We start from the raw sequence: 23,102 nt of genomic DNA, 5'->3' as shown, positions 1-23,102 counted from the left end.
GGGTACTGGGCCCTTTGATACGGGCTGTTAAGTCCCTATATGACTGGTGTCAGAGCCTGGTCTGCATTGCAGTAAGTCGGGCTCGTTCCAGGTGAGAGTTGGACTCTGCCAATGTTGTCCTTTGTCACCGATCCTGTTCATAACTTTTAGTTTTATGGACAGAATTTCTAGGCGCAGCCAAGGTGCTGAGGGGATCCGTTTTGGTGACCTTAGGATTGTGTCTCTGCTTTTTGCAGATGATGTGGTCCTATTGGCTTCATCAAGTTGTGCTCTACAGCTTTTGTTGGAGCAGTTCACAGTCCAGTGTGAAGGGACTGGGATGAGGATCAGTTCCTCCAAATCCGAGGCCACGGTCTTGAGCCAGAAAGGGCAGAGTGCCCTCTCTGGGTTGGCGAGGAGGTCTTGCCCCAAGTGGAGGAGTTTAAGTATCTTGGGGTCTTGTTCACGAATGAATGAGGGAAAAAAATGGAGCGTAAGATCGATAGACAGATAGGTGCAGCGTCTGCAGTGAAGCGGGGGCTGCACCGGTCTGTCGTGGTGAAGAGAGAGCTGAGTCAAAAGGCGAAGCTCTCAATTTACCAATTGATCTACGTTCCTACCCTCATCTATGGTTAGGATGCCTCCTGGACGCCTCCCTGGTGAGGTGTTCTGGACACGTCCCACCGGGAGGAGACCCAGAGGAAGACCCAGGACACGCTGGAGGGACTATGTTTCTCAGCTGGACTGGGAACGCCTCGGGATTCCCCCGGAGGAGCTGGACCAAGTGGCTGGGGAGAGGGAAGTCTGGGCCTCCCTACTTAGGCTGCTACCCCCATGACCTGACCCCGGATAAGAGGAAGAAAATGGATGGATGGATGATTCAACTTAGTTTTAATGCCATTATGGACCTTTAGACAACACGTACACTTGTTTAAACATTTATGAACAAATGTTTGACAACAATCAAATCAAACAGTCAAAAGTGCAAAAAAGTTCAGGAAAATAAAAATAGGCTTAATGTTTTTAAAACAATCATTCTCAAAGGAAAGAAGTAAAAATCATTCTTTGAATGCCTAAAATGTAAAACTGAATCAGTAACTTGAACAAGCAGGAGCTCCTGCTGAATGCACGCGTTTTATATGAACCAGAGATGTTGGTGCAAATGGAATATGTTCACCATTTTTACTGTAATGATTCATCCGTTTTGGCAAAACAAGAAGGCATTTCATCAATAAACTTTAGAGAACATGAACTTATTGTGTGCGAGTCGTGCAGTTTTTTTCCATGCATGAATTGCATGGTCACATAAAGCAAAGTGTCAGCTTGAGGCGCTGGCAGCTCCAGGTGAACAGCACTGAGCTGAAACAAGCAGAGCCTAAGCCAGCGTAACGTACGTAGCATCAGTGGTGACCCCGCAGTTGTTATCCTTCATAGACATGAGGATGTAGCCGGCGTTACCCCAGTAGGTGGACCAGGAGTTCTTTATCAACCAGTACGGCTCCCCGTTCAAGGTGCCATATCCCACAGCAAGCACAGCATGGTCCAAATCATTGGTGGTATTTCCTAACGAGACAAGAAGAAAGCGTCAGCTCACGGAGAGGAAGTACTCGGCTGTGCCTAAAGCAGGAGAGAAACTCACCACATGCTGGTTCGTAGTAGACGCCGTGGCTGTAGAAAACAAAGGACCTGTGTGACGCATCGATACTGACGGCTGTTGGCCCGTTTTTGAACAGGGCCAGCTTCAGGGCCTCGGCGTCGCCCGATGTGACGTTAGTGTAGCTCTTGATCTGTGCGGTGAGCTGGGAGGAGTTCACGTGGCAAAATCCGTTCTGTTTAAAGGAGAACAACGAACTGAGAACGTGTACGAAGCTGAACAATGTAAAGTTAAGATTAAAACCTTTTATTTTACTCTGGTTTCCTGTTAAGAGTACCGCTCTAACACTCCCACTGATAAATTATACAGCCCTCTGTAGCAATGCCCCGGACAAGCAAAGACCTATAGTCTCATTTGTAACCTTGATCTTGAAGCTGGGGTGATGAAAAGTGACACTGTCTGGTGATGATCATGTACCGTAATCATGTTTCCACCCAACAGCACCAATAAGAACCCATGCAGTGACCTTTCCTCTTGGCCCCTTCAGAGGAACAGTCACTAATCTGGGAGTGTAAATGGACCCCTCCATGAAATTAAACGGTCAAATCACGGTTAAATCCTGCTTTTTCCCCTCAGTTGTGGAGACTGTCTAAACTGTACTGGACAGTATGTGTACGGTCCAAAAGTAACGTTGGGACAGAAGACATGCTTTCATAACATCCAGCTGGGTTAGTGCAACACTCTTTATAGAATCAGCCTGATTTTTAACTTCTGCAGGAACAAGACGAGACGTTTCTCTGCTATTGGCTTCCTGTTCACTTCCCAATACATTTTTAATTATTTTGCATGTCTAACAGTTCTGCCCCTCTTATCTCTCTGATCTGCTGCAGCCATATATCCCACAGTGCTTGGAGGTCAGCAGATCAGATGCTTTTATTGGTTCCACGCACACGATGCAGCTCAGGGACACAGCCTTCTCTGTTTCAGGTCAAAACTGTGGAATGAGTTACACAGCGCGTCAGGCAGGCACTTATGGTTTTTAAGTCTTGTTTAAAAACTAACTTTTATTCCACGGCCTCCGACACAGCATGAGTTGATGTCAACCACACTTGGTTGTGGTTATTCCAGTCGTTCCAGCTGTTTTATTGTTTTACCTGTTGATTTATCCATTTTGTCCTGTGTTCTGCTCGTTTGTTTTTATTGTACTGTATAGTTTCATTTGGTTGGCCATGTTGCCGTTTTCAAGTGCTTTAAATTTAAAATGGTATTTTGAACAGAACAGAAAATATGGACGGGACCAATGAAAGTTTACCGACCTACATACTGGGCTGAGTACGGCTATCTTCATAACAGGACCGCACCGCTAACAGGACCACGATGCTAACAGAACCGCTTCGCTAACAGAACCTCTCTGCTGACAAGAACAGTACTTTTATAAACACGTTTATTTTAAGTGTTTTATTGCTGTATATATTGTCTGTCTAAATCAGGTCTCTCTTGTAAATGAGTCTTTGTGACTCAATGAGACTAATCTGTATAAAAAGGTTAAATTTAAAAATAAAATAAAAATCTTTGACTTTTAAAATGAAATACTGAGATTTCACAACTTAGGTGGAACAATATCTTGATGATCCTCAATCAGATTTAAAACAGATGATCAGAGCACACAGCTGAAGCCACTTTCTTTGGAACAGAATGTTCCAACACAACCAACTTAGTCTGATAGAAATGAGAACCGAACCGTGCAGTTTCCTCCTTCATGCCTCAGTGTTATAATTTTAAACCATTTGGAAACGGATTCTACTGCAGACTTCTTCAAAAAAAAAAAAGACCTAAATGTGTTTAAATGTTTTGAAACGGACTGGGATATTCAGCATGTATCATCTCACCATTCCCATATAGGCTCCGTAGGTTTCTGTAGTGGCGATGCCTCCGTGCTTCATGATCCACTCGTACGCTCTCCACTCCTCCCCACCGTCACACCCGTTGTTGCCGAAACCCCAGGAGCAATCCACCAGCACCTGCTGAGACAGGACCTGCAGAGAGCCCGTCTGAGAGACAGGACGTGGTCACACCGGTTACCATCTCGTCCTGCTCCGAGTCAAACTCAAAATAGTTCATAAAACATAATAAAAAGACCCAACAAAGTTCAGTCAGGTCCTCTGGACAGATTCTTTTTGCTGAAACGTTGTCTTTCATCCGAAAGACTTAGTCTGAGGAGCTGCAACAGACTCAGTCTTATAAATAGCACCTTCACACAGTAGCTCAACCAGTTTGATGGTGATAAGATGGTTTCTGGAGTCCGCCACTTGGCAGACTGCCATGGAGCCATAGCCAAAACAGATTCAAAAACATCCTCAGACGAGTTGGCAGGGGAGAGGGTGAACTCCAGAAACCATCTTAGCACCATCAAACTGGTCAATGCTAAAGAGGCTGGCTGTTCACAGAGCTCTGTGTCCAAGTACATTAATAGAGAGGTGAAGGGAAGGAAACGATGTGCTAAGAAAAAAAAAAAGTGTACAAGCAATAGGGATAACTACACCCTGGAGAGGATGGTGAAACAAAACCCATTCCAAAATGTGGGGGAGATTCACAGAGTGGACTGCAGCTGGAGTCAGCGCAGAGGTTAGAGAAAGTGGGCCCATGACCAGAAGGTCACTGGTTACACTCCTGCTACAGACATCAAAATGTGAGTGGGAATGGTGAAACACCCACACCTGGCTCCAGCCTCATTTGTCTCACTCTGGGTCCTTGAGCAAAGCTCTTAACCCCCACCATCAGCTCCCTGGGAGCCCAAGATGGCAGCTCTTTTCTCCACACAGAGGAGGTTGTGTCAGGAAGAGCATCCGGCGAAAAAACAAAATCACCAAGTCTTCGTGCGAGTTAGTTCGCTGTGGCGACCCCTGAAGCAGCGAGCAGCCGAAAAAATAAATAAAAATTACAAATGTTTTTCCCATGGCAATACACGGAGATCTCTTCATATCCTTTAAAACAATTGTTTGTTTGAAGAAACTTTCCTTAATTGTGTAAATAAATAAAGCTTTGAGATCTACTTTTCGCCCTGTGATGGACTTGCGACCCGTCCAGGGTGTACCCCGCCCCTCACACAGTGATTGCTGGACATGGGCACCAGCGACCCCCGTGACCCAAAATGGAACAAACGGGTAAAGATAATGGATGAATGGATGGATCTACTTTTCTTTTGTACTTATTCAGCATGGAACTTGTTCCACAGTTCTCGTGCTTTTTAAACAACTAATGTCTCAAAACGTTCGGCTCCTTCAGGACATTCCTGCCACGACTTTTAGTATTCGTACAATTTTTAATTTTTTTTTTTAAATACAGTATTTGGCTTTTTCTGCCGTGATTGTCTCATTGAAAATGGAGCTTTCTTCACATACCTCAAACTGTGTGCTGTTTAAACCTTTCTTGCTCATTTCAGGCTTTTTAGTTTTGCTTATTTCAGATTTGTTAGAATCTATTGAGACGCTCTGCCTAGTTCAGCTAATTCTGCCAGTTTTCTGACTTTAATTTCCTGCATTCAGCAAATGTGAGCAGTTCAAATTCATTTAAACGGTTTAACGATGAAACCTGTTCAGCTTCTTCAGCAAAACTCATTCAGCAATAAACGTTCACACTGCATGTTCACAGGAAATTCAATTTCTCAAGTTCAACAGTTTATTCTTCAACATTTTAATAATTCATGCTGCAGTTTAGCAAAAAATACTAAGTTTGTTTTTTCCCCCCCCCATTTAGATCTTGTGTTGATGTCAGGAATCAAAAAAAACTTCTTAAAGATACTAAATGAGGTCAGGAGGGGTCAATGGACTGTACGTCTATAGAGAGCCTCTATCTAGTCAAGATACTCAAAGCTCTTTACAACAATCTGTGTGTTTACCTCCACACAAACATTCTGTCCCCCCCCCACACACACACATTCTCTAATAGGACTCACATCAGAGGCAACGAGGGGTTCAGTGTTTTGCCCAGGGACACTTCAACATGCGACTGCTGGTGGAATTCAACCCCCACCCTAACGCTCTCATTGGAGGACGACTTCTGATGGCCAGTTCACTGAAGAAAGTTGTGAGATCACGATGAAATAACAACCGTCCCCCGGGCAGCGTCGTGTTTTTGAACGTGCCTGCAGAGACGAAGGTCGCCGTTTCACGCAGGTCACTTCCTGCTGCGGCGCCACAAACTGGCAGACGGACAGAGACAAACTGCTGGGACCTAACCACAGAACTTTCTCTTGTCCGCCTGTCCCTGCCGTCACTGTGAAACAAACACGAGCAACAACTCGCAGAACAACTCTGCATCGTTATTTGGACTTGTGTAATAACGCTAAACAAGAAATAAAATGTAAAGAAAATCTTCTAACTTCTAGGAGTCAACTCTTAAAGTGCCTGCAGGCATCGTGAAATGATATCATACAAATTCACAGTGAAACTATAATTTGATGTAAATGTATAATACTTTTACTACTCTATAGTTTTGCTGCGTTCGCTTCTTCCACATCTGGACTCGAGCCCCTCACTCAAACAGCCACTGGCGAAGAAAAGACACTTATTAAAAGTGCTGCGCATGAACGAGGGAGTGAAAGGATTTGGTCAACGCAACGGGGTGCCATCAAATCCCATAATAAATCAGCACCGTGTTTGTCTCGGTTGCTAGGAAACCGAGCGAAGGAATGCCTTTGAGCTGTGCCTTCAGTGTGACGGAGGCAAGCCGAAGCTTCACCATCACATCTAATATGTGCTCAAATCTGAACCATGAATGGACCTGCTCAAAGGTGGGAGGGGGGGGGTCACCTTTTAGTTTGAAAGCTAATGGACAACTACAGACAGGCCCGTTCTGTAATTATTTCACTAAGCTAATCTGCATTTCATTATTCTGAGAACATTTACACCAGGCACAAGTGAAATAAAAGCGGAGCTAAATATGAGCAGATGGGACACGATGCTGAACATCTGTGGCTTCAAAGGGAATTGGACATGAACCCCACCAGTGGAAAACACAGGAATGGGGCCACAGATTGTGCTGCGAGCTGCTTTAAGTAGTCACCTTTAGGAAGAGAGCGCCCTCTACTGATCCAGTGGTGGCAAAGCTCCAGCAGGACCCGCAGATAGCCTGGTCCTTCACTGGAGTCACAGCCCCTGGAAGAGCAGCATGAAAATCAGGTTTGGATGTTCTGCAAGACTGATTCTTTGGAAAGCGTTTAGGGACGACACGTACCGTACAGCCTCCAGTCGAGGGACTCGGGTACTTTCACCCCTTCATAAAGTCTCGATGGAAACGGGAGGCCTTTGTTTGGCGTCTTGCCTCGTTGTCGTCCCCTCATTGTTGCCAGCTCTGACATGGTGCGATCCGACATGGAGTTCAGGGCCAGAGAGAAGGACAAACCAGCTCTGTTCTTAGAGTGGACATACCTAAAGCAACAACATTCAGCTCATCAGATACTCCACACAAACATAGAAAACAATCTTAACCAGAGTCGTTTTTCTCACCTGAGGTTGTGAAGAAAAGCGTGCTCCCTCTCCTCGTGCTCCTTCTCCTCGCTGTACTGACGCTGAAACTTCTCCTTGAAGTGGTTGAACATCTTCTGAGAGTGGCCTGCAGCGGTGGTGTGGATCAGATCTTTCATTGGATTGGCCAGCATGTGGTGCTCCACACCTGGACCTGGAAAACCTCCACAGGTGATCCCTAAAGGAGAAGGATGGTGTTTATTCTACTTGCTCCAAAAAGTTCAGTTCAGCTTACGACTAGTAGACGAACCTTCAGGCAGAGAGAAGACTATGGGATCCAAATGAGTGCTGAACTCCTTGTAGTCCACCAGGTACTTGTCATAGTGGGACATCAACAGCGTGTTGTATCCCATCATCTCATAATGGAGGGGAACGGCTGTTTTACCATCTTTTTCTGGATTAGTCACCCACAGTGTGTAGGTGTTCTTCTTGTTACCCACGGTGGTCACGTTCTGCCAGACTTCACACAGGGAACCACCGTAAGACTCCATCCTCAAGAACTACAGAGTGAAACAACAATTACTGATAAGAACACAGGCTCAGCAGTGGAACAGGCGACCAAAGATCCTTGAGATCACGGGTCATCCATAAAACTTGAAGTGTTATTCAGACAGAGGCCTCTGACTGGACATGTTTCAGATAATTATGGCCAATTAGTTCAGAACTTTTGGTGCATGTGAAAAAAGAAATGCAACATATCATAATGACATCAATATAATAAAAAAATAATCACCTGTAGTTTCGAGTTGGACAATAATGGCTGAAGGAAAATACTGAAAGTGTCATTAAAAGACAATTTGTTTAATTTAAGGCTAAAATATTTCAGTCAGGGTCAAGTTGGTAGAGCCGTTGCCTCTCAGCAAGAAGGTTGCCAGATCAAATCCCAGCTTGGGACCTTTCTGGGTGGCGTTTACATGTTCTCTCCGTGCATGTGTGAGTTTTCTCCGAGTACTCCAGTTTCCTCCCACAGACCAAAAACATGCATGTTCGACTGATTAGTAACTCTAAATTGTCCCTAGGTGTGAGTGAGAGAGTGAATGGTTGTCTCGTTTGTCTCCATGTGTCCCTGTGATGGACTGGAGACCTGTCCAGGGTGTCCCCCACCTCTCGCACAGCGACTGTTAAGACATGGTCACAGTGATCCCCATGACCCAAAAAGAAGTGAGTAAAGAAAGTGTGTGTGTGGGGGGAGAGAACGAAAGCTGGAAAAGAGCGGGAAAAAGAAAGAAAGGAAGGAAACCCTTGCATCATGTTTGTGTCTTCCTGTTTTCTGTGCTTCTTGTGTCCAGCTGATCCGAGCAGGCAGAGACCCCCTCATGTTCTCTGGCAGCTTCTTGCTACCGAGTCCCAGAGTCCAAATCCAGCCTGTAAGGTGCTGTGAGCTGAACTGATTACTACGTCAGACTGTGTTCATATATTCATAATTTAGTAGTTTGCTGGCCAAATGGAATGAGCTCGAGGGCCAGATATGGCCCACGGGCCACCAGGAAATCATCAGTTTTTTTTGCCTTGTTACATAAAAAAAAGGGATAATTGTATTTTAAATATGGCCACAACTTGAATAATTTGTTGCCATTTGACATAAAACAGAATTGAATGCGGGTGAACGTTCCTCATCACATGCAGGAAAATGCATTTATTTTAACAAGGTCATTGATAAAGGTCCTGTTTATAAAACTTGCTGTCATTTAGCATTAAAGATGCAGATCAAAACAATCTTAATATCCCTAATTGACTTTAAAGCCCAAAAGTAAAATTACAGTAAATAGTTAATCATGGGTTATTTTCTAAATAATGTAGTCTTAGAGTTTGACAGCCCCCCCCCCCCCAAACACCTGGAAGCCCTGAACATCAGGCAGCGATGTCTGTGGCGTGACCACCTCCTCCTTGGTTCCATTGATCTGGAAGCATTTGATCACATTTTGTTCCTCCTCAGTCGTCTCCGGTGTGATTTTATAGGCCACACCAAACTGCTGCTGCGAGCCCAGCTGGTACGTGGAAACCTGGCCTGTTGATCATGACAGAGGGATGAACAGGAACACATTTGATTTGGTAAATACAGTCATTGCAACCAATTTACTCCACTTTCTTTTGTACACAAGATCCACAACGTTATCCTCCCTTTAGGGCAGCAGAAACACATATTTGGCTACAGACTGATTTTTCTTTTTAAATTAAAACAAAAATACAGATAAAGTAAAGTTAGGTCCTCTGGACAGATTCCTCTTGTTGCAACGTTTCGTCTTTTATCCAAAAGACTTGTCAGTCTGAGGAGCTGCAACAAACCCAGTCTTATAAACAGCACCTTCTCATAGTGGATCAACAGAAGAGCAACATGATCAGGCCAGGACTCTGCAGTCTACACTTATCTCTGGAAAGTGTCAAAAGAGATTTTTATAGTTTACAAAACAACCGAAGATACTCGATCAACCTGATAATATCGGAAAGCCTTTCTGTGAACCCACAATTGGACGTTTGCGTTAACACAGATCACCCAGGATGTTCTGGTATCACCTTGTACCAACCTCCAACCAAACTATCCTTCAACGATCGTAAAGAACAGAAAGCCTCGTCTCAGTTCAAAGGAATTCCAACCGGACACTTGGGTCCCCTTTCCTGCATGTAGAAAACTGACGGACTTTTATTCACATTCTAGAAGAAGTAATAATGTTTTTTCTGTAATGAAATAATTGTTTACTGGGAATAACTAAATAATTTGCCTGGTTTCTCCTGCAGCTGACAAGAACCTGTGTAGCCCAAAACATTTGCAAACGTGTTTTTTGTTTACAAGGTTAACAAAGTGTCTTTATTGGTTTCTTTAACCTCATTTGAAGTTGACAACTGTCTTAAATTTATTTGATGACTTTTTCCACAGAGCAGATTAAAATACTTTAGTTGATAAATTTCAGCCCTTCCATTCTGATTGGTTCAAATCGACCACCCCTTTCAAATTAGAGGTGTGGTCGATTGTTTGCTATAGAGAGGAAGACCTCTCAGATGAATTTTAGAAGTTGAGAAAAGAAGTCGAATGAGAGAGAGACGACAGGAGAAGTGATGAAGACCTCCAGAAAAGGAGAAAGAGTAAGCTTTTAAAGACAAAACCTACAAAAACTTCCACTAAGAAGATTGGAGTTTGGCAAAGTCTGATAGAACCCTCTTCAGCACTCCAGACACCTGCAGTTATCATCAACAGAGTTAACAACAGTTGTCCAGAACTACAGGAGACGCTCTGGTTGACCATTAGAGCCAGTGACCAAACTCATCGCCTTGATGTCAGAGATGTGAAGGGATTTCCACCTTTACATCAAAGACCATCTGAGCAGAAAGAGTCCAACATCTGGCATCTTCAGGCAGCTGTTGGAAGACTACTTGTGGTAGGAACAGCTGATCTGTACTCTGAAGCTGTCCAAGATTTTAGATTTTAACCATATTGGCATTAACTCAGTTCAGTAATTATTTTTTCCTTAAATTTCAGACCAAATTTTAACTATTGAACGATAAAACGTCTTTCTTTTAGTTAAATTTGTATAATTAATCTGCCTGTTGAAAATTCCAATTGTTCTACATTGCATCTCGTTTTGGTTTGGGTAAGCACATAGAATAATTTCATTTATCTGTTAATTCCTACTAATAAGCAATTTTAAAAGGTCACCTTAATTTCCATAAAACTCCAGTTGTGAACAAAGCATTCATTTAAATGTCAGAAATAATTTCCAACAGTTATTTTCTCATATATAGTCAAATAATCACAAAACTGTATTAAAGCGTGTGCGTTTTATTTATGACAGTTCTTTTGTATGAATAATTCAGACAACGGTGTAAAAAGGGTAATTCAAGGTAATTAAAACAAACAAAATCTGAATTGATTTTCAGACCTTCAGATTTTCTCTCAGAGCTGATGGTGGTGCTCCTTCAAAATAAAATTCATAACGAATATCATCATCAACCACGACCAACTGTTAGGCTGATGGTCCTCCTTTATCATGTGAACAACTAGTTCTGGATGTCATCAACAAACTGGTTGATCCACTATGAGAAGGTGCTATTTACAAGAGTTTGTTGCAGCTCCTCAGACTGACCAAGTCTTTTGGATAAAAGATTAAACATTTCAATAAAGAAGAATCCGTCCAGAGGACCTGATTTAACCTCGTTAGACTCATCTACCTGGATTACAGAGCATGCATCAGTATATAAATACAGATTGTTCTTGTTGCATTTGTCACATTAGGTGCTGGTTACTTCATATTTTTGGTCACCTTAAACCATACATGACGCCTGCCGTGGGGTTTGGACCTGCCTCAACAGCCAATATAGGTATGAAATAAGGCCAGGGTAAGAAGTGGAGGTACAAAGTGACCCAGAGGTGTCACATGTTGTGCTGTAACAATTTAAGTCAGTTTCTGTTCCTTATTTTGCTCCAACAATTGTGAAAGCAGGGTTCAACTAATGTTAGTTTTGCTTTCACGTTCAGCTCCGTGTAGCCTGACAATCTCAAGCTCACATTTCGGTTGATAAAGAAACTATTTTTATTGAGACATGAGCGTTACGTTACCACATGTAAAAATATACTTTCTGATCCATTTGTGATTGTATCAAGAGGACGAGTTCAAAGAGTTGATCTTTAAAGCCACTGGGCACTTTTTCCCCCACATTAAAAATTATTATTTATATTCAACAAAATAAACAAGCGTTGATAAAAAATCTCGGGGAAATAAAATGCATCTTATGCGTCACTTGAAATATTAGAAATTTCCAACTTCCTGTTCATTTGATGATGCTGCAGTTTGGCATCTCCTCCACAACTCAGCAGAATCTCAGTTTTAAATCACACACATCCCCAACATTTATGTTGTGAGCACTTTGTCCTGTGCTTTCTTACCATTGTAATAATCTATTCGGCTGGACTTTGTAGTCAGGTCGAACCAGCCTTCAAATGGCTCCACAATCTCAGCATAGGGCAAAGAGATGACTCCTGCAATGCAATGAGATGATGAGCCACAAAGAGCCCTGTCATCCAGCCCTCCATCTCACAACCATCTACCTTTGACGTGATAAGTGTTCCCAAAGTCAGGAAGAGAGGGAACTGCCTTTCCCTCGGTGCCTGGACAAAAACAAAAGGTTTACAGCTGAAAACAACAAGCCTGGCTGGGAACTATTAGAGAACCACAGCTGTTAACTAGCTTACCAGAATGAAATGCTAACCCAGCATTTTAATATGGCTTTATCAAAAATTAACTGATTTGAACTTAAACTAAACACTACGTGATTGCCATAATGAAAACTGCCAAGTCATGAATTTGTGCGGTGTTGACAGTTTTAACTGCTTGAACAACGACGAGCAGCAGAACTAATGTAAAACTACAATTTAACACGGGAATGCAGCGTTCAATGACTGAAAACGTGCTGCGGAATTTTTAAAGTCGTTCCTTACCGCACGCAGCCCACAGAAGAACAGCTACAGCGAATAAACGAACCATTCTCTTAACAATTGTTCAGAAAAAATAGAGACATACAATGAGTCAAACTACACTCTGGCGGCTTAACAGAACTTGACTCAGAATGTTGCTGTTATCCCTCAAAACACTCAAGTTAAAAAGCCGTCACATGCGGAAACACCGACGTCTTTTTCAACCAATCAGAATGCAACAATGATTAGTGTCGTCCAATGAGATACAAGAAGCGGCTCCTGTGGTCCAATAGGATACAAGGGGTGGGCCCTAAGCGTAAATATCATGTGGTTTGAGTCATATGACTTCAGATGTTTGTCGGTGCTTGTTCAGCAAGTTATTGCAGTTGTTTGCTAAATTTTAAAGGTTCAAGGTGCATTTTTTGTTGCAGTTGTTCAGATAAAGCACATGTGACATTCTGTAGCAGGAAAGGTAGCTGGATGACTGAGCAGAATCAGCGGCTTTATACGAGATCCTTTCCTGATTGTTTTTAAAATTTACAGACAAAACATAGTTTGACTGAATCACAAGTTTTGAATTTAACATTGATGAGAATATTCTTCACATTTTCTTATTGGTATGGCTGCATTTTAAGAAAACTGGTAGTTTATTTCAAGGCGTATTTTCCACTCTTGATCTCCAGTGTCTGGTGCACAATTAAAATGTTACATTTGTGTTAAAGTCAAATTTTCACCCATAAGCCTAAAGTCATTGTTAATTTGTCATCATTTTATTATGACAAAACAAATCCCACAAAACTGTGAACATGGGTTCAATAATAGAAACAAGTATTTTCATCCACCAGATTAAAAAAACAACTCTTATTTCAAATTCAAAACAATAAAAACAGTATGTAACCCCCTCTCTACACACACGAAAAAAATTATATATATAAAATAGAATAGAATAAAATATAACAAAACAGACAATTATTTAGACAAACAAAAGTACTGATTTCCAAAGTTTAATATGTACAAGCAGTCTGAAAATGGTTGACATTGCAGTTTATAGATTCAGTTTTTCGTAAGTTTCCCTCTTTGTAAAAAAAGGAACAGTCTTGACTTTTTTATGGTAGCTTCAATTGAATAAAAATATCAACAAAAATTCCTAATAAAAAAAACATGATTAAAAGTCTAAACTTGACTTGCAAATCACTGAGGTAAATAGTACAACCCAGGCAGAATGATACCTCCACAAGTTGGTTATGAGCCACACAGATATCAATCAATTTCAAACTTTGTCTCAAATGTTTTAGATGTATAAAACCCACAGTTCCACAAAATCAATTCCTTTCCTTCCAGCCTCTGCACCATCTCGGACAAGACCAAAGAGCCCTGATTGGGATTTAACAAAGATCTTGCCACAAGATCTTGCCATACAGGGTGAAAAAGGTGAGGAATCAGTTCAGAGAGCCCAAGAGGATCTTCTAAAAGATCTGAAGGCATTAGGACCACAATTACTTAAAACACAATAAAACACTAAACCACAATGGACTAAAACCTTTGACCATCAGCATCATCTGGACAAAACATTTGGCCACAATGTTCAAAACGTGCATGGGAGTTTGTTCCTGTTTTGCAACAGCTTCCACCTTTCTCAGAAGGCTTTGCCCACATCTTTGGAGTGTTTCTGTGGGAATTTATGGCTGAATGTTCTGAAGACGAGGAGGTCGATGTTCCAGTTCATGTCGAAGGTTCTCGGTGGGGTTGAGGTCAGGGCTTTGTGTGGGCCAAAGTTCTTCCACACTACGGTACACTGGAGCACAGTCAGTGGCTCAGAAGGGCCTTCCCTTAAAATATCCTGATTCATGCTCAATAATCCAGGTAGAAGAGTTCAACAAAGTTAAACCAGATCTTTTGGACGGTTTCTTTTTTTTTATTATTTAGAAAAGAAACTGTGCAGAGGACCTGGCTTAACTTTGTTGGACTTCCCTTAAAGTGTTCCGCAAAGTTGAAAGTTTTAAATATCCTAAATATTTTAGTATGTGTGTGGCATGGTGGTGCAGTTAGTCGAGCTGCTACCTCTCAGCAAGCAGGTTGTCAGATCAAATCCCGGCTGGGATCCTTTCTGGGTGGATCCAAAAAGATGACCTGACTTTAACTTTTTTGGATTTTATTTACCTGGATTATTGAGCACGCATCAGGAGTTTATGGGTGGAGTTTGCATGTTCTCTTCGACAGGGCCAGATTAACACTGGAGTTCTATATGTTCGTCATTTATTTATTTCAGTATTGTCCCACATGTTTAGATGTTTCCTAATAAGAACTGAGACGGTGACCTTCAGTAACCCTTTGTCTACTTCTTCCACAAAATAACACATAACATTTAAATAAGTTTAAAGGGACTGTTTAGTGATCACCTTATTATTTTTTTAAAAATAATTTGTATACAAATCTGCATCAAGAGTCAGCTTGCAGAGTCTTTAGATTCAGTTTTAGATCCAAACGGCTCAAACAAAGCAACAAATTAGTGACGAAGAGCTTTGAGCTAAACACAATCCAAGAAAATGAGGACAAGATAAAACAAAGTCACAATCAGCCCTAAATTAATGGAACTATCTGGATGAATTATTTATTTAATGTAAGGAGGAAAGGAAACTTTTCATGGTCAAACCATGGAGGATGAAGACTCTCCGTGCTGCGTGGGTTTGCTCCAGGTACTCATGTTTCCTCCCACAGACCAAAAACATGCACGTTAGACTGATTGGTAACTCTAAATTGTCTCTAAGTGTGAGGGAGAGCGTGAATGGTTGTTTGTCTCTATGTGTCCTTGTGATGGACTGGAGACCTGTCCAGGGTGTCCCCCACCTCTCACACAGTGATTGCTGGACATGGACACCAGTGACCCCCATGGCCCAAAAATCAAGAAGTGGGTAAAGATAATGGATGGATGGATGGACGGACGGATGGGTTTTAGGATGCTGAAGCATTAAGATGACCCCTCACTGGAGATTAGGGGCATCATGAAACTCTGACAGAAACACCTCAACAATTAACAGGTGTCCAAATGTTTTTGTCCATATAGTGCACGTGCTACAGTAATTATGCACCTGGTAGTTTCTGCTCACTGCATATTATTTCTAAAAAAAATAAAAGAGTTGTATTAATCATCTCGTAGTTTCTGTTTTGAATGATTCTGCACAGATTATTGAATAAGGATTACGGTGTCGTGTTAAACGTGCTGCTGTTTGAGCTCCGCCCACTCTCACCTGTTCCCTGTTGTCATCTTGCCCAGGTGTCTCCACTCCCCTCAGCCCCTGTGCATGAAGTCCATCAGTGTTCAGCTCACATGTGCAAGCTTCATGCTCACCTTTAATCTTGTTTTGTTTTCTTGTTGCTGCTAGGTCAGCGCTTTGCTTTGTTTAATAAAGTTTATGGGTTTATTTTTTTACTCAGTCTCCTCGAATCAGTCTGAATTATTGGGTCTACAAATCGTTACAACTTTAATACTGTCATCTTTTTTTGTTGTTGTTGTTGTTGTTGGTCTTTTAAAAATACAACACTATGCATCGCTTGTCCAAGTATTTTCTGGGAGTTGTTGACAACAGCCATATAAATGTAGCATTTCTTAACAGCTGGAGATCTAACAGGTATATTTGTGAGTAATGTTCATTAATTAATGACAGCCTCCGTGTTCCTCCATGGTTTGACCATGAAAAGTTTCCTTTCCTCCTTACATTAAATAAATAATTCATCCAGATAGTTCCATTAATTTAGGGCTGATTGTGACTTTGTTTTATCTTGTCCTCATTTTCTTGGATTGTGTTTAGCTCAAAGCTCTTCATCACTAATTTGTTGCTTTGTTTGAGCCGTTTGGATCTAAAACTGAATCTAAAGACTCTGCAAACTGACTCTTGATGCAGATTTGTATAAAAATAATTTTTTTTAAAATTAATAAGGTGATCACAAAACAATCCCTTTAAACTTATTTAAATGTTATGTGTTATTTTGTGGAAGAAGTAGACAAAGGATTACTGAAGGTCACCGCTTCAAGGCCGCGTGCCTCCATCGTCTCAGTTCTTATTAGGAAACATCTAAACATGTGGGACAATATTGAAATAAATCAATGAAAAATATATAGAACTTTCTCTAATTCTTGTAAAAATCAAATGATAATAGAGTCACTGCATTTAACTTGTAACTTTTATTCCTAGTATAAATTATATATTAAAATAAAAAACAAATCAAGACTTTTTGATACTCTACTATTATATATTTATATATTGTCCAGTGTGTGTACAACTCTGCTGTTTTTCTCATGTCTAATCTACAGGAAATATAGCACGTTGGCACTAGATGTCAGTCTAACAAAAGATTATATCGTCACTCAGTTTCAGTTTCTTAAGGCCTGAGCCCTCCCACAGACTGGAACTACAATATAAATGAAAATATTTTCAGCTGAATGTAGAGTCGAGCAAAGACAAAAAAAGAGACTGGACTGAATGAAGGAAGTTGTTCTGCTCATAACGTTGTCAGATGGGGGTCTCAGGGCTCTAAGTGAAGTCATGAGACGACCCGGAAACAATGAAGCAGCCTATGGGACATAAAATATCCTGTAGGAGTTCAAGTTATTGTTTTTGTGGTTCACTTGGTGGTTTTTGCTCTTCAGCAGAAAAGAAGCAGTTAGGAGTGTAATGTGATACCAAAGTCTCGTGCTCTTATTTAACGTTCCCAAAGAAGCCCTCCCCTAAGATAAACAGGAATAAACCTTTATTTTGACAACATAATGCTACACATTCTAGTTTTAAAGGGAAGGCCCTAAAACACAGAGCGACTCTTCAAGTTCTGACTGAATGTTTGTGACGTGCACATCCTACAAATATAAAAAACAAAAAGAAGAAAACACTGTAATATTTAAGAAATCTGGAATAATTCATGTCACTTTAGACTTTTTGTCACATAACTGGCGTATCTTCATTTGAAGGTGGCGCAGCCAAAGTGACACAGGAAGTGACATCAAAGGGGAGCTCTTTGTTTATTGAAATAATATTTGAACTCTGACTCTTCTTCATCTCTCTCATAACCTAAATAATAATCAGCGTCTTCTCTGCTGTCTGTGTTAGCCATCGTAGCACCGCTCTGTTCATGCAGCTCCCCTTTGACATCACTTCCTGTTACTGGGCATGCAAATATCTCAACAACTGTTCATCTCAGTGGCGTGAACTTTTTTTTGGAATACATTATCAATGTTATCTTTCCAAAAATGCATTCAGGTTTGTTACAAAATTTGGATGTCACAGGCACTTTAATGCTTTTCTGTATAGTTGTCACCCTCGTCCAAAGACGAAACGGCAAATATGTTTTCGTCTGTTTATGTGCATGTCATGTTAGCAAAATATCTCAAGACCCAATGGACAGATTTTAATAAAACTCTGAGAATGTAGTCATTTGCTCTAAATTTACACTAGATAAACAACTTAATTCTATCCAAGATGGCTGCCACAGCCAACTGAATTTAGAAAACACAAAAATGGCTAAAACCCAGTTTTCCAAATGCTAAGCTAGGTGTCCGATAACACACCCTGAGTGCAAACTAATCCCATTAGATCTGGCTATAATGTGTTGATATGCATTCCTTTAAATATCAATGGAAAGAATTACATTTTAGATTTATGTTATAAATACAGGTATGATAAAAGTATTTGAGTCTCTAGTGTCAAGAATTGATTTTTTTTTTTGCGATGACAACAGAGTGATTGGTTTATTCTTCATCTATAAAAGTCTGAGCATCAGTAACGTGCACGTCAGGACTGCAAAGAAAAAGTTACGATAGCCAAGTTGTTTTTATTTTATCAATGAGACTAAGCTAGAATTTCAGTTAGAAAAATAATAAATTGTGAACATTTGGATAAAATACGTTGTTTCACTGAAATAAAATGTTTTGTCCAACACAGTGGTGCCAGCATCAGGCTTTGGGCCTGTAGTGCTGCAACAAGCCTTTATAAATAAACTAATTTACAAGTAGAGGAGTTAAATCTAAAACAAATGTGATAAACTAATGTTCGCAATAAAGTTAATTAGGCAGTAACCACCTGCTTCGAATGTTATCAGCCATTAAATGGTCTATTATCAGTTGTTATCATCCCCATATGTAGCATCCAGACTGCCCATCCTGTACCTACTAGTGGGTTTAAAGGTACGTTGTTAGTGTTGTTAGCACTGATAATAGGCTCACGTGGTTAGGTTCAGAGTAAAGAGTCTGGGTTAGGTTTAGGCACAAGGGTAAGGGGGTCAGTCACCTTAGGGTCAGTGCTCTGGGTCAGGCATAAGGTTAGGTTTAGGAAGAGTTACTTAAAGCTGACAAAAAAAAACCACTTCCTGTTTTACCCACGTGCGACGCCATATATTATCAGCAATACAAACAAAACTTTAAACCTGCTAAGAGGTAGGAGGGACAATAACGTCCATTTAATGGGCTGATCACATCCGAAGCTGCTGCCAGCAGTAATGCCGTGATGGACTTGAACCCCCCACCTCTCGCTCAGAGACCGCTGGACATGGGCACCAGTGACCCCCGCGGCCCGAAAAGGAAGAAGCAGGTAAAGATGATGGTAATAACCATAAATTAACACAAAAAACTTGTCCCCAAATAAAGTCCTGACCCCAGTACCACCAAAAAAAAAAAACGTGATGTTTTTCTAACAACCAATTTCAATCAACAAAATTTTTTTGAAACATTTTTATTTCCTATTTTGTGTTAAACAAATATAACAGGAACCACAAAACCATTTGTATACCAGAATACATGAATATAAATATAGATTAGCTCTACAACAGGGTAACATTGAAACAGTTACAAACGCAACACGTTAAAAAAATCATTCACTCGGCCACACAAACTGCAGAACACAGTTTGAACTCCGCACTCGTTCACACATTCACTCACCAGCTGAAATGGAAGACCGTTTCTACATGTGTCCAAAGAGTCAGGTCCAGAGTGGAGTCAGCGCTCAGACGGCAGCTGGTGCGCCATCTTCCCTCATGTTCTCTGGGAATTGACCTAACGAGCCTTCGTCAAAGTGACTGAAGTAAAATACAGGAGACGGGTCTACATCTGGGTCGTTGGTCCGTTTTCCATCCTGTTCACATCCACAGAAAATATCTGGACTGAAGACGGTTCAGAACTTAGCTACATTAACGTGCACAGATCGATGCACAGTCCCATGAAAAAGGGACATTTTCACTTCTGCACAACAAAAAAACAACGTTACGGCGCAAAATATTTTCACAAATACAGAACAAAGAACGTCACTTCATTAGCACACACACACACACACACACACACACACACACACACATTGAGGTGTCTGCAGATGAAAACCTCAGATCCTCTGTGGTCTTCTTTGTCCAAACTGTCCACAGTGTCTATAGAACAAGGACTTTGTGAGGGTAATTACCTGCTGAGTCCCTCCCACCTGACAGAGCAGATGTTTAATAGTCGGTCATGCAGGAGAGCAGCCGAATGTCTCGTTTGTAGCAACAACTCCTCCCGTTGTGCCATGAGTCCACGCTGAAGCTCAAAGCTGGGTGCAGTTAGTGTTGGGGGTCCGGCGGGCTCATCACACGCTGTTAAATAACAGAATCGCTGTGGCGGCGCTGGGAGAGCAGATTTCAGTGTTGATGAAATGGGGATCTTCCTCGTCCTCTGAGTCCTCCTGTTCCTGTGCACCAGTCAGGGTTAGCTTGTTCAGGCCCAGCGAGACCTCAGCTCCTCCTGCTCCTTCTGCTCTGTCACCTGGAACACACACACCGAGGACAGAGCACAAAGAGGTCATTACACCTGTCCGCCGAACCAGGAAGACACCAAGCGTCTTCATTAAAGGGCAGGAGATTTCAAACTCGAGCCCAGGAAGAGCTGGTTCGTCAGCTGAAAACAGAGAACGCTGACTCAGCATTCACAGTGACTGCCGAGTCCTGCTTTGTATTTTATATTTTGTAGGGTTCTGGCCAACCAAGCACTTCTTCATACTTTGGGTTAATTTAGCCAATCCTGTATCAAACCTTCAGCTTGGTCAGTTGTCCATTTTGTTTTTTTAAGTAAATGTTGAACTTTTTAAGATGTTTAACTTTATTTACAAATATTTCCCTCATAGAAGTTCATTCAAGCTCTCGTTTGAATATTTGCTACTACCACCGAGATCTGCGCCCGCGGCAGCTCCACCCGAGCTCGCGCCCCAGGCTTCCACACGCACCGCGGCAGCCCTCCTACTCATCGCGGCTCAACGGCGGTGTAGGTCCGACGCTCCAGCGCCAGTCATTTTGAGGGCTAGTTGATTCGGCAGGTGAGTTGTTACACACTCCTTAGCAGGTTCTGACTTCCATGGCCACCGTCCTGCTGTTCAATCAACCAGCATCTTTTGCGGGGTCTGATGAGCGTCGGCAGCGGGCGCCTTAACCCGGCGTTCGTTCATCCCGCAGCGCCAGTTCTGCTTACCAAAAGTGGCCCACCTGGCGGCTCGCATTCCACGCCCGGCTCCAAGCCAGCGAGCCGGGCTTCTTGCCTTAAAGTTTGAGAATAGGTTGAGACAGTTTCAGCCCCAAAACCTCTAGTCATTCGCTTTACCGGATAAAACCGCGAGGCTCCGAGCGCCAGCTACGGAAACTTCGGAGGGAATTCTTGAATTTCCTCCTTGGATTAATAAAGTATCTCTCTATTAAAATCTCCTCTTATACTTCATAAATACTGTTAGTATCAAATCTGATTCAGCCTAGCTGCTGGTTTTGTTTTATGCTATTTGTAGCTTTTAGCTACTGTTCTGTTACTTTTATGTTTTTGCCTTGTTTTTTGGCTACAGTTCTGCTTATTTTGCTTTTAACTATCTTTTAGCTACTATTAGCTTCTAGCTAGCCTTATGACACTTCTATTAAGGCTTTTGCTACTTTTAGCTTCTTGCTAACCTTTTGATACTTTTAGCTCTTTTAGCTAAACAAAGGTTACCTTATTATATTTAACTCATTTGAGAAATAATGTAATTGTAATTCTGCCTAATGGGCTGGATATTTATCATTAAACCAATTGGTAATCTAAAGAATAGTTTTAAGGGTTTGACTTTTTCCATTATCAACAAGCTGTGCTGTAAACATGTTTTCCTTCTCACAAAAACTCAATTTTAAGGAAAGATTTTGCAACAACTTGAGCTACAAACAGACAAACTAGTGCTGACACTGTATACATGCGAATAAGAAAAAAATGAAGTGCGTTTTAGAAACATGTAGAGATAAAATCAGTTGCTATACTGAATCCAAAAAAAGGTTCAAGACAAAAACAACTGGACTTTGTTTGTTGCTGAAGACGTCTCGCTTCTCGCCCGAGGATCTTTCTCAATTTACAGAACAGAGTGTGGGATTCAAACTCGAACTCTACAAATTAAAGTCCAGTTGTTTTTGTCTTGAACCTTTGTTTGGAGTTACCACGTCCTGGATGACTGAGAACCGTCACCAGCAGCTGCTGTTTCCCAGCGCTCCGTCTACACACCTCTCTCCTGGTCGCAGTCCGGAGAGGAAGCTCCGCTGCACTGGCTGCGAGGGCCCAGTACCGGTGAGGCGGGCCCAGAACCGCAGACTGAGTCTGCGCTGTGAGAGCTGCAGGGGCTCTCCAAGTCCAGACCACTGGGACATGAGGAGGAGGAGGAGGAGGAAGAGGAGAGGGAGCGAGATGAAGGGGAGGTGGGGAAAAGGCAAGGCGTGCTGAGAGGAGTGGAGGCAGGTGGAGGAGGGTGGGATGAAGACGAGGAAGGTGAGGAGGTGGTGTGAGTGTTGGCCTCCTCCTCAGAGCTTTGACTGCCCACTTCGTCCATTGATACTGACACCACTGAAACACACACACGGAGGCAGGTGTACGTGAAACATGCACGACTGACTGGTCCCAGTCTGGAGCCAGGACTTAAACACAGTTGTTTGGTTTCCTCAGTCTATGAACGGACTCTGTCAACACGTCTTCTGTGTGGAGGTCTTGACAGAACGAAGAAGATGAAAAGCTCTTCTTGGTTCTGTAGGCTGGTGATGTGAAGCCAGAGAGTAAAAAAGGCTCCAGCTAATCAGGCGACATGTTTTAAGGGACAGTTCATATTTATGAAGTTGGGTTCTGAGGAAATGTTCAGCAGTTTGATTCTTAAAACAAATGTGCACAGTTGAAGTGAGCTCCACCGAGACCAAAGAGGACTGCTGCCATCTTAAACCACAACAATCACATGCTACAGCAGATGATGCAGAACCTGCTCTTTTCTACACGTCGTCAGCTTCACCCCATTATTTATTTACAGGAACGGGTTTGGAGACAGACGAGCACAAGACTGGAGCGTGTCAGGATGGAAGTAGGTACTTCAGTTTTAATCCACTTGGTTTTGAAGGTCTACAGCCATCCATCCAAACAGACATCCATCCATCCAAACAGACATCCATCCATCCAAACAGACATCCATCCATTCAAACAGACATCCATACATCCATCCAAACAGACATCCATCCATCCATCATCCATCCATCCAAACACAGACATCCATCCATCCATCCAAACAGACATCCATCCATTCAAACAGACATCCATCCATCCATCCAC

The 23,102-nt window shown here is 42.0% G+C and overlaps 2 protein-coding genes across 3 annotated transcripts in view; both read right to left on the bottom strand.

The window, feature by feature from the left end:
* Positions 1-879: 879 nt before the first annotated feature.
* On the bottom strand, positions 880-12,667 carry zgc:110239 (uncharacterized protein LOC550326 homolog). Its single transcript, XM_037693336.1, has 11 exons — positions 12,530-12,667; positions 12,140-12,199; positions 11,978-12,070; positions 8,934-9,106; positions 7,349-7,598; positions 7,081-7,276; positions 6,809-7,002; positions 6,638-6,729; positions 3,463-3,624; positions 1,619-1,808; positions 880-1,542 (listed from the first exon to the last, which is right to left on the bottom strand). The coding sequence occupies exons 1-11, from the start codon at positions 12,573-12,575 to the stop codon at positions 1,355-1,357; spliced, it is 1,644 nt and encodes a 547-aa protein (XP_037549264.1). The 5' UTR covers positions 12,576-12,667; the 3' UTR covers positions 880-1,354.
* A 7,406-nt stretch (positions 12,668-20,073) lies between these two features.
* The window catches only part of LOC119425857 (SH3 domain-binding protein 5), a 26,189-nt gene continuing 23,160 nt past the window's right edge, over positions 20,074-23,102 (bottom strand). For both annotated transcript variants that reach the window (XM_037693409.1, XM_037693410.1), the window contains 2 exons: positions 22,020-22,355; positions 20,074-20,279 (listed from right to left, as the gene is read on the bottom strand). In XM_037693409.1, the coding sequence (XP_037549337.1) occupies positions 20,104-20,279; positions 22,020-22,355 (512 nt within the window). In that variant the 3' untranslated portion in view covers positions 20,074-20,103. The remainder of the gene's footprint in view (positions 20,280-22,019; positions 22,356-23,102) is intronic.

This window comes from Nematolebias whitei, chromosome 19, assembly GCF_014905685.2.
Source record: "Nematolebias whitei isolate Nwh7 chromosome 19, NemWhi1, whole genome shotgun sequence".
In the NCBI taxonomy this organism is placed as follows: domain Eukaryota; kingdom Metazoa; phylum Chordata; class Actinopteri; order Cyprinodontiformes; family Rivulidae; genus Nematolebias; species Nematolebias whitei.
The sequence above is the reverse complement of the archived record's forward strand: the minus strand, read 5'-3'. Positions and strand labels throughout refer to the sequence as shown.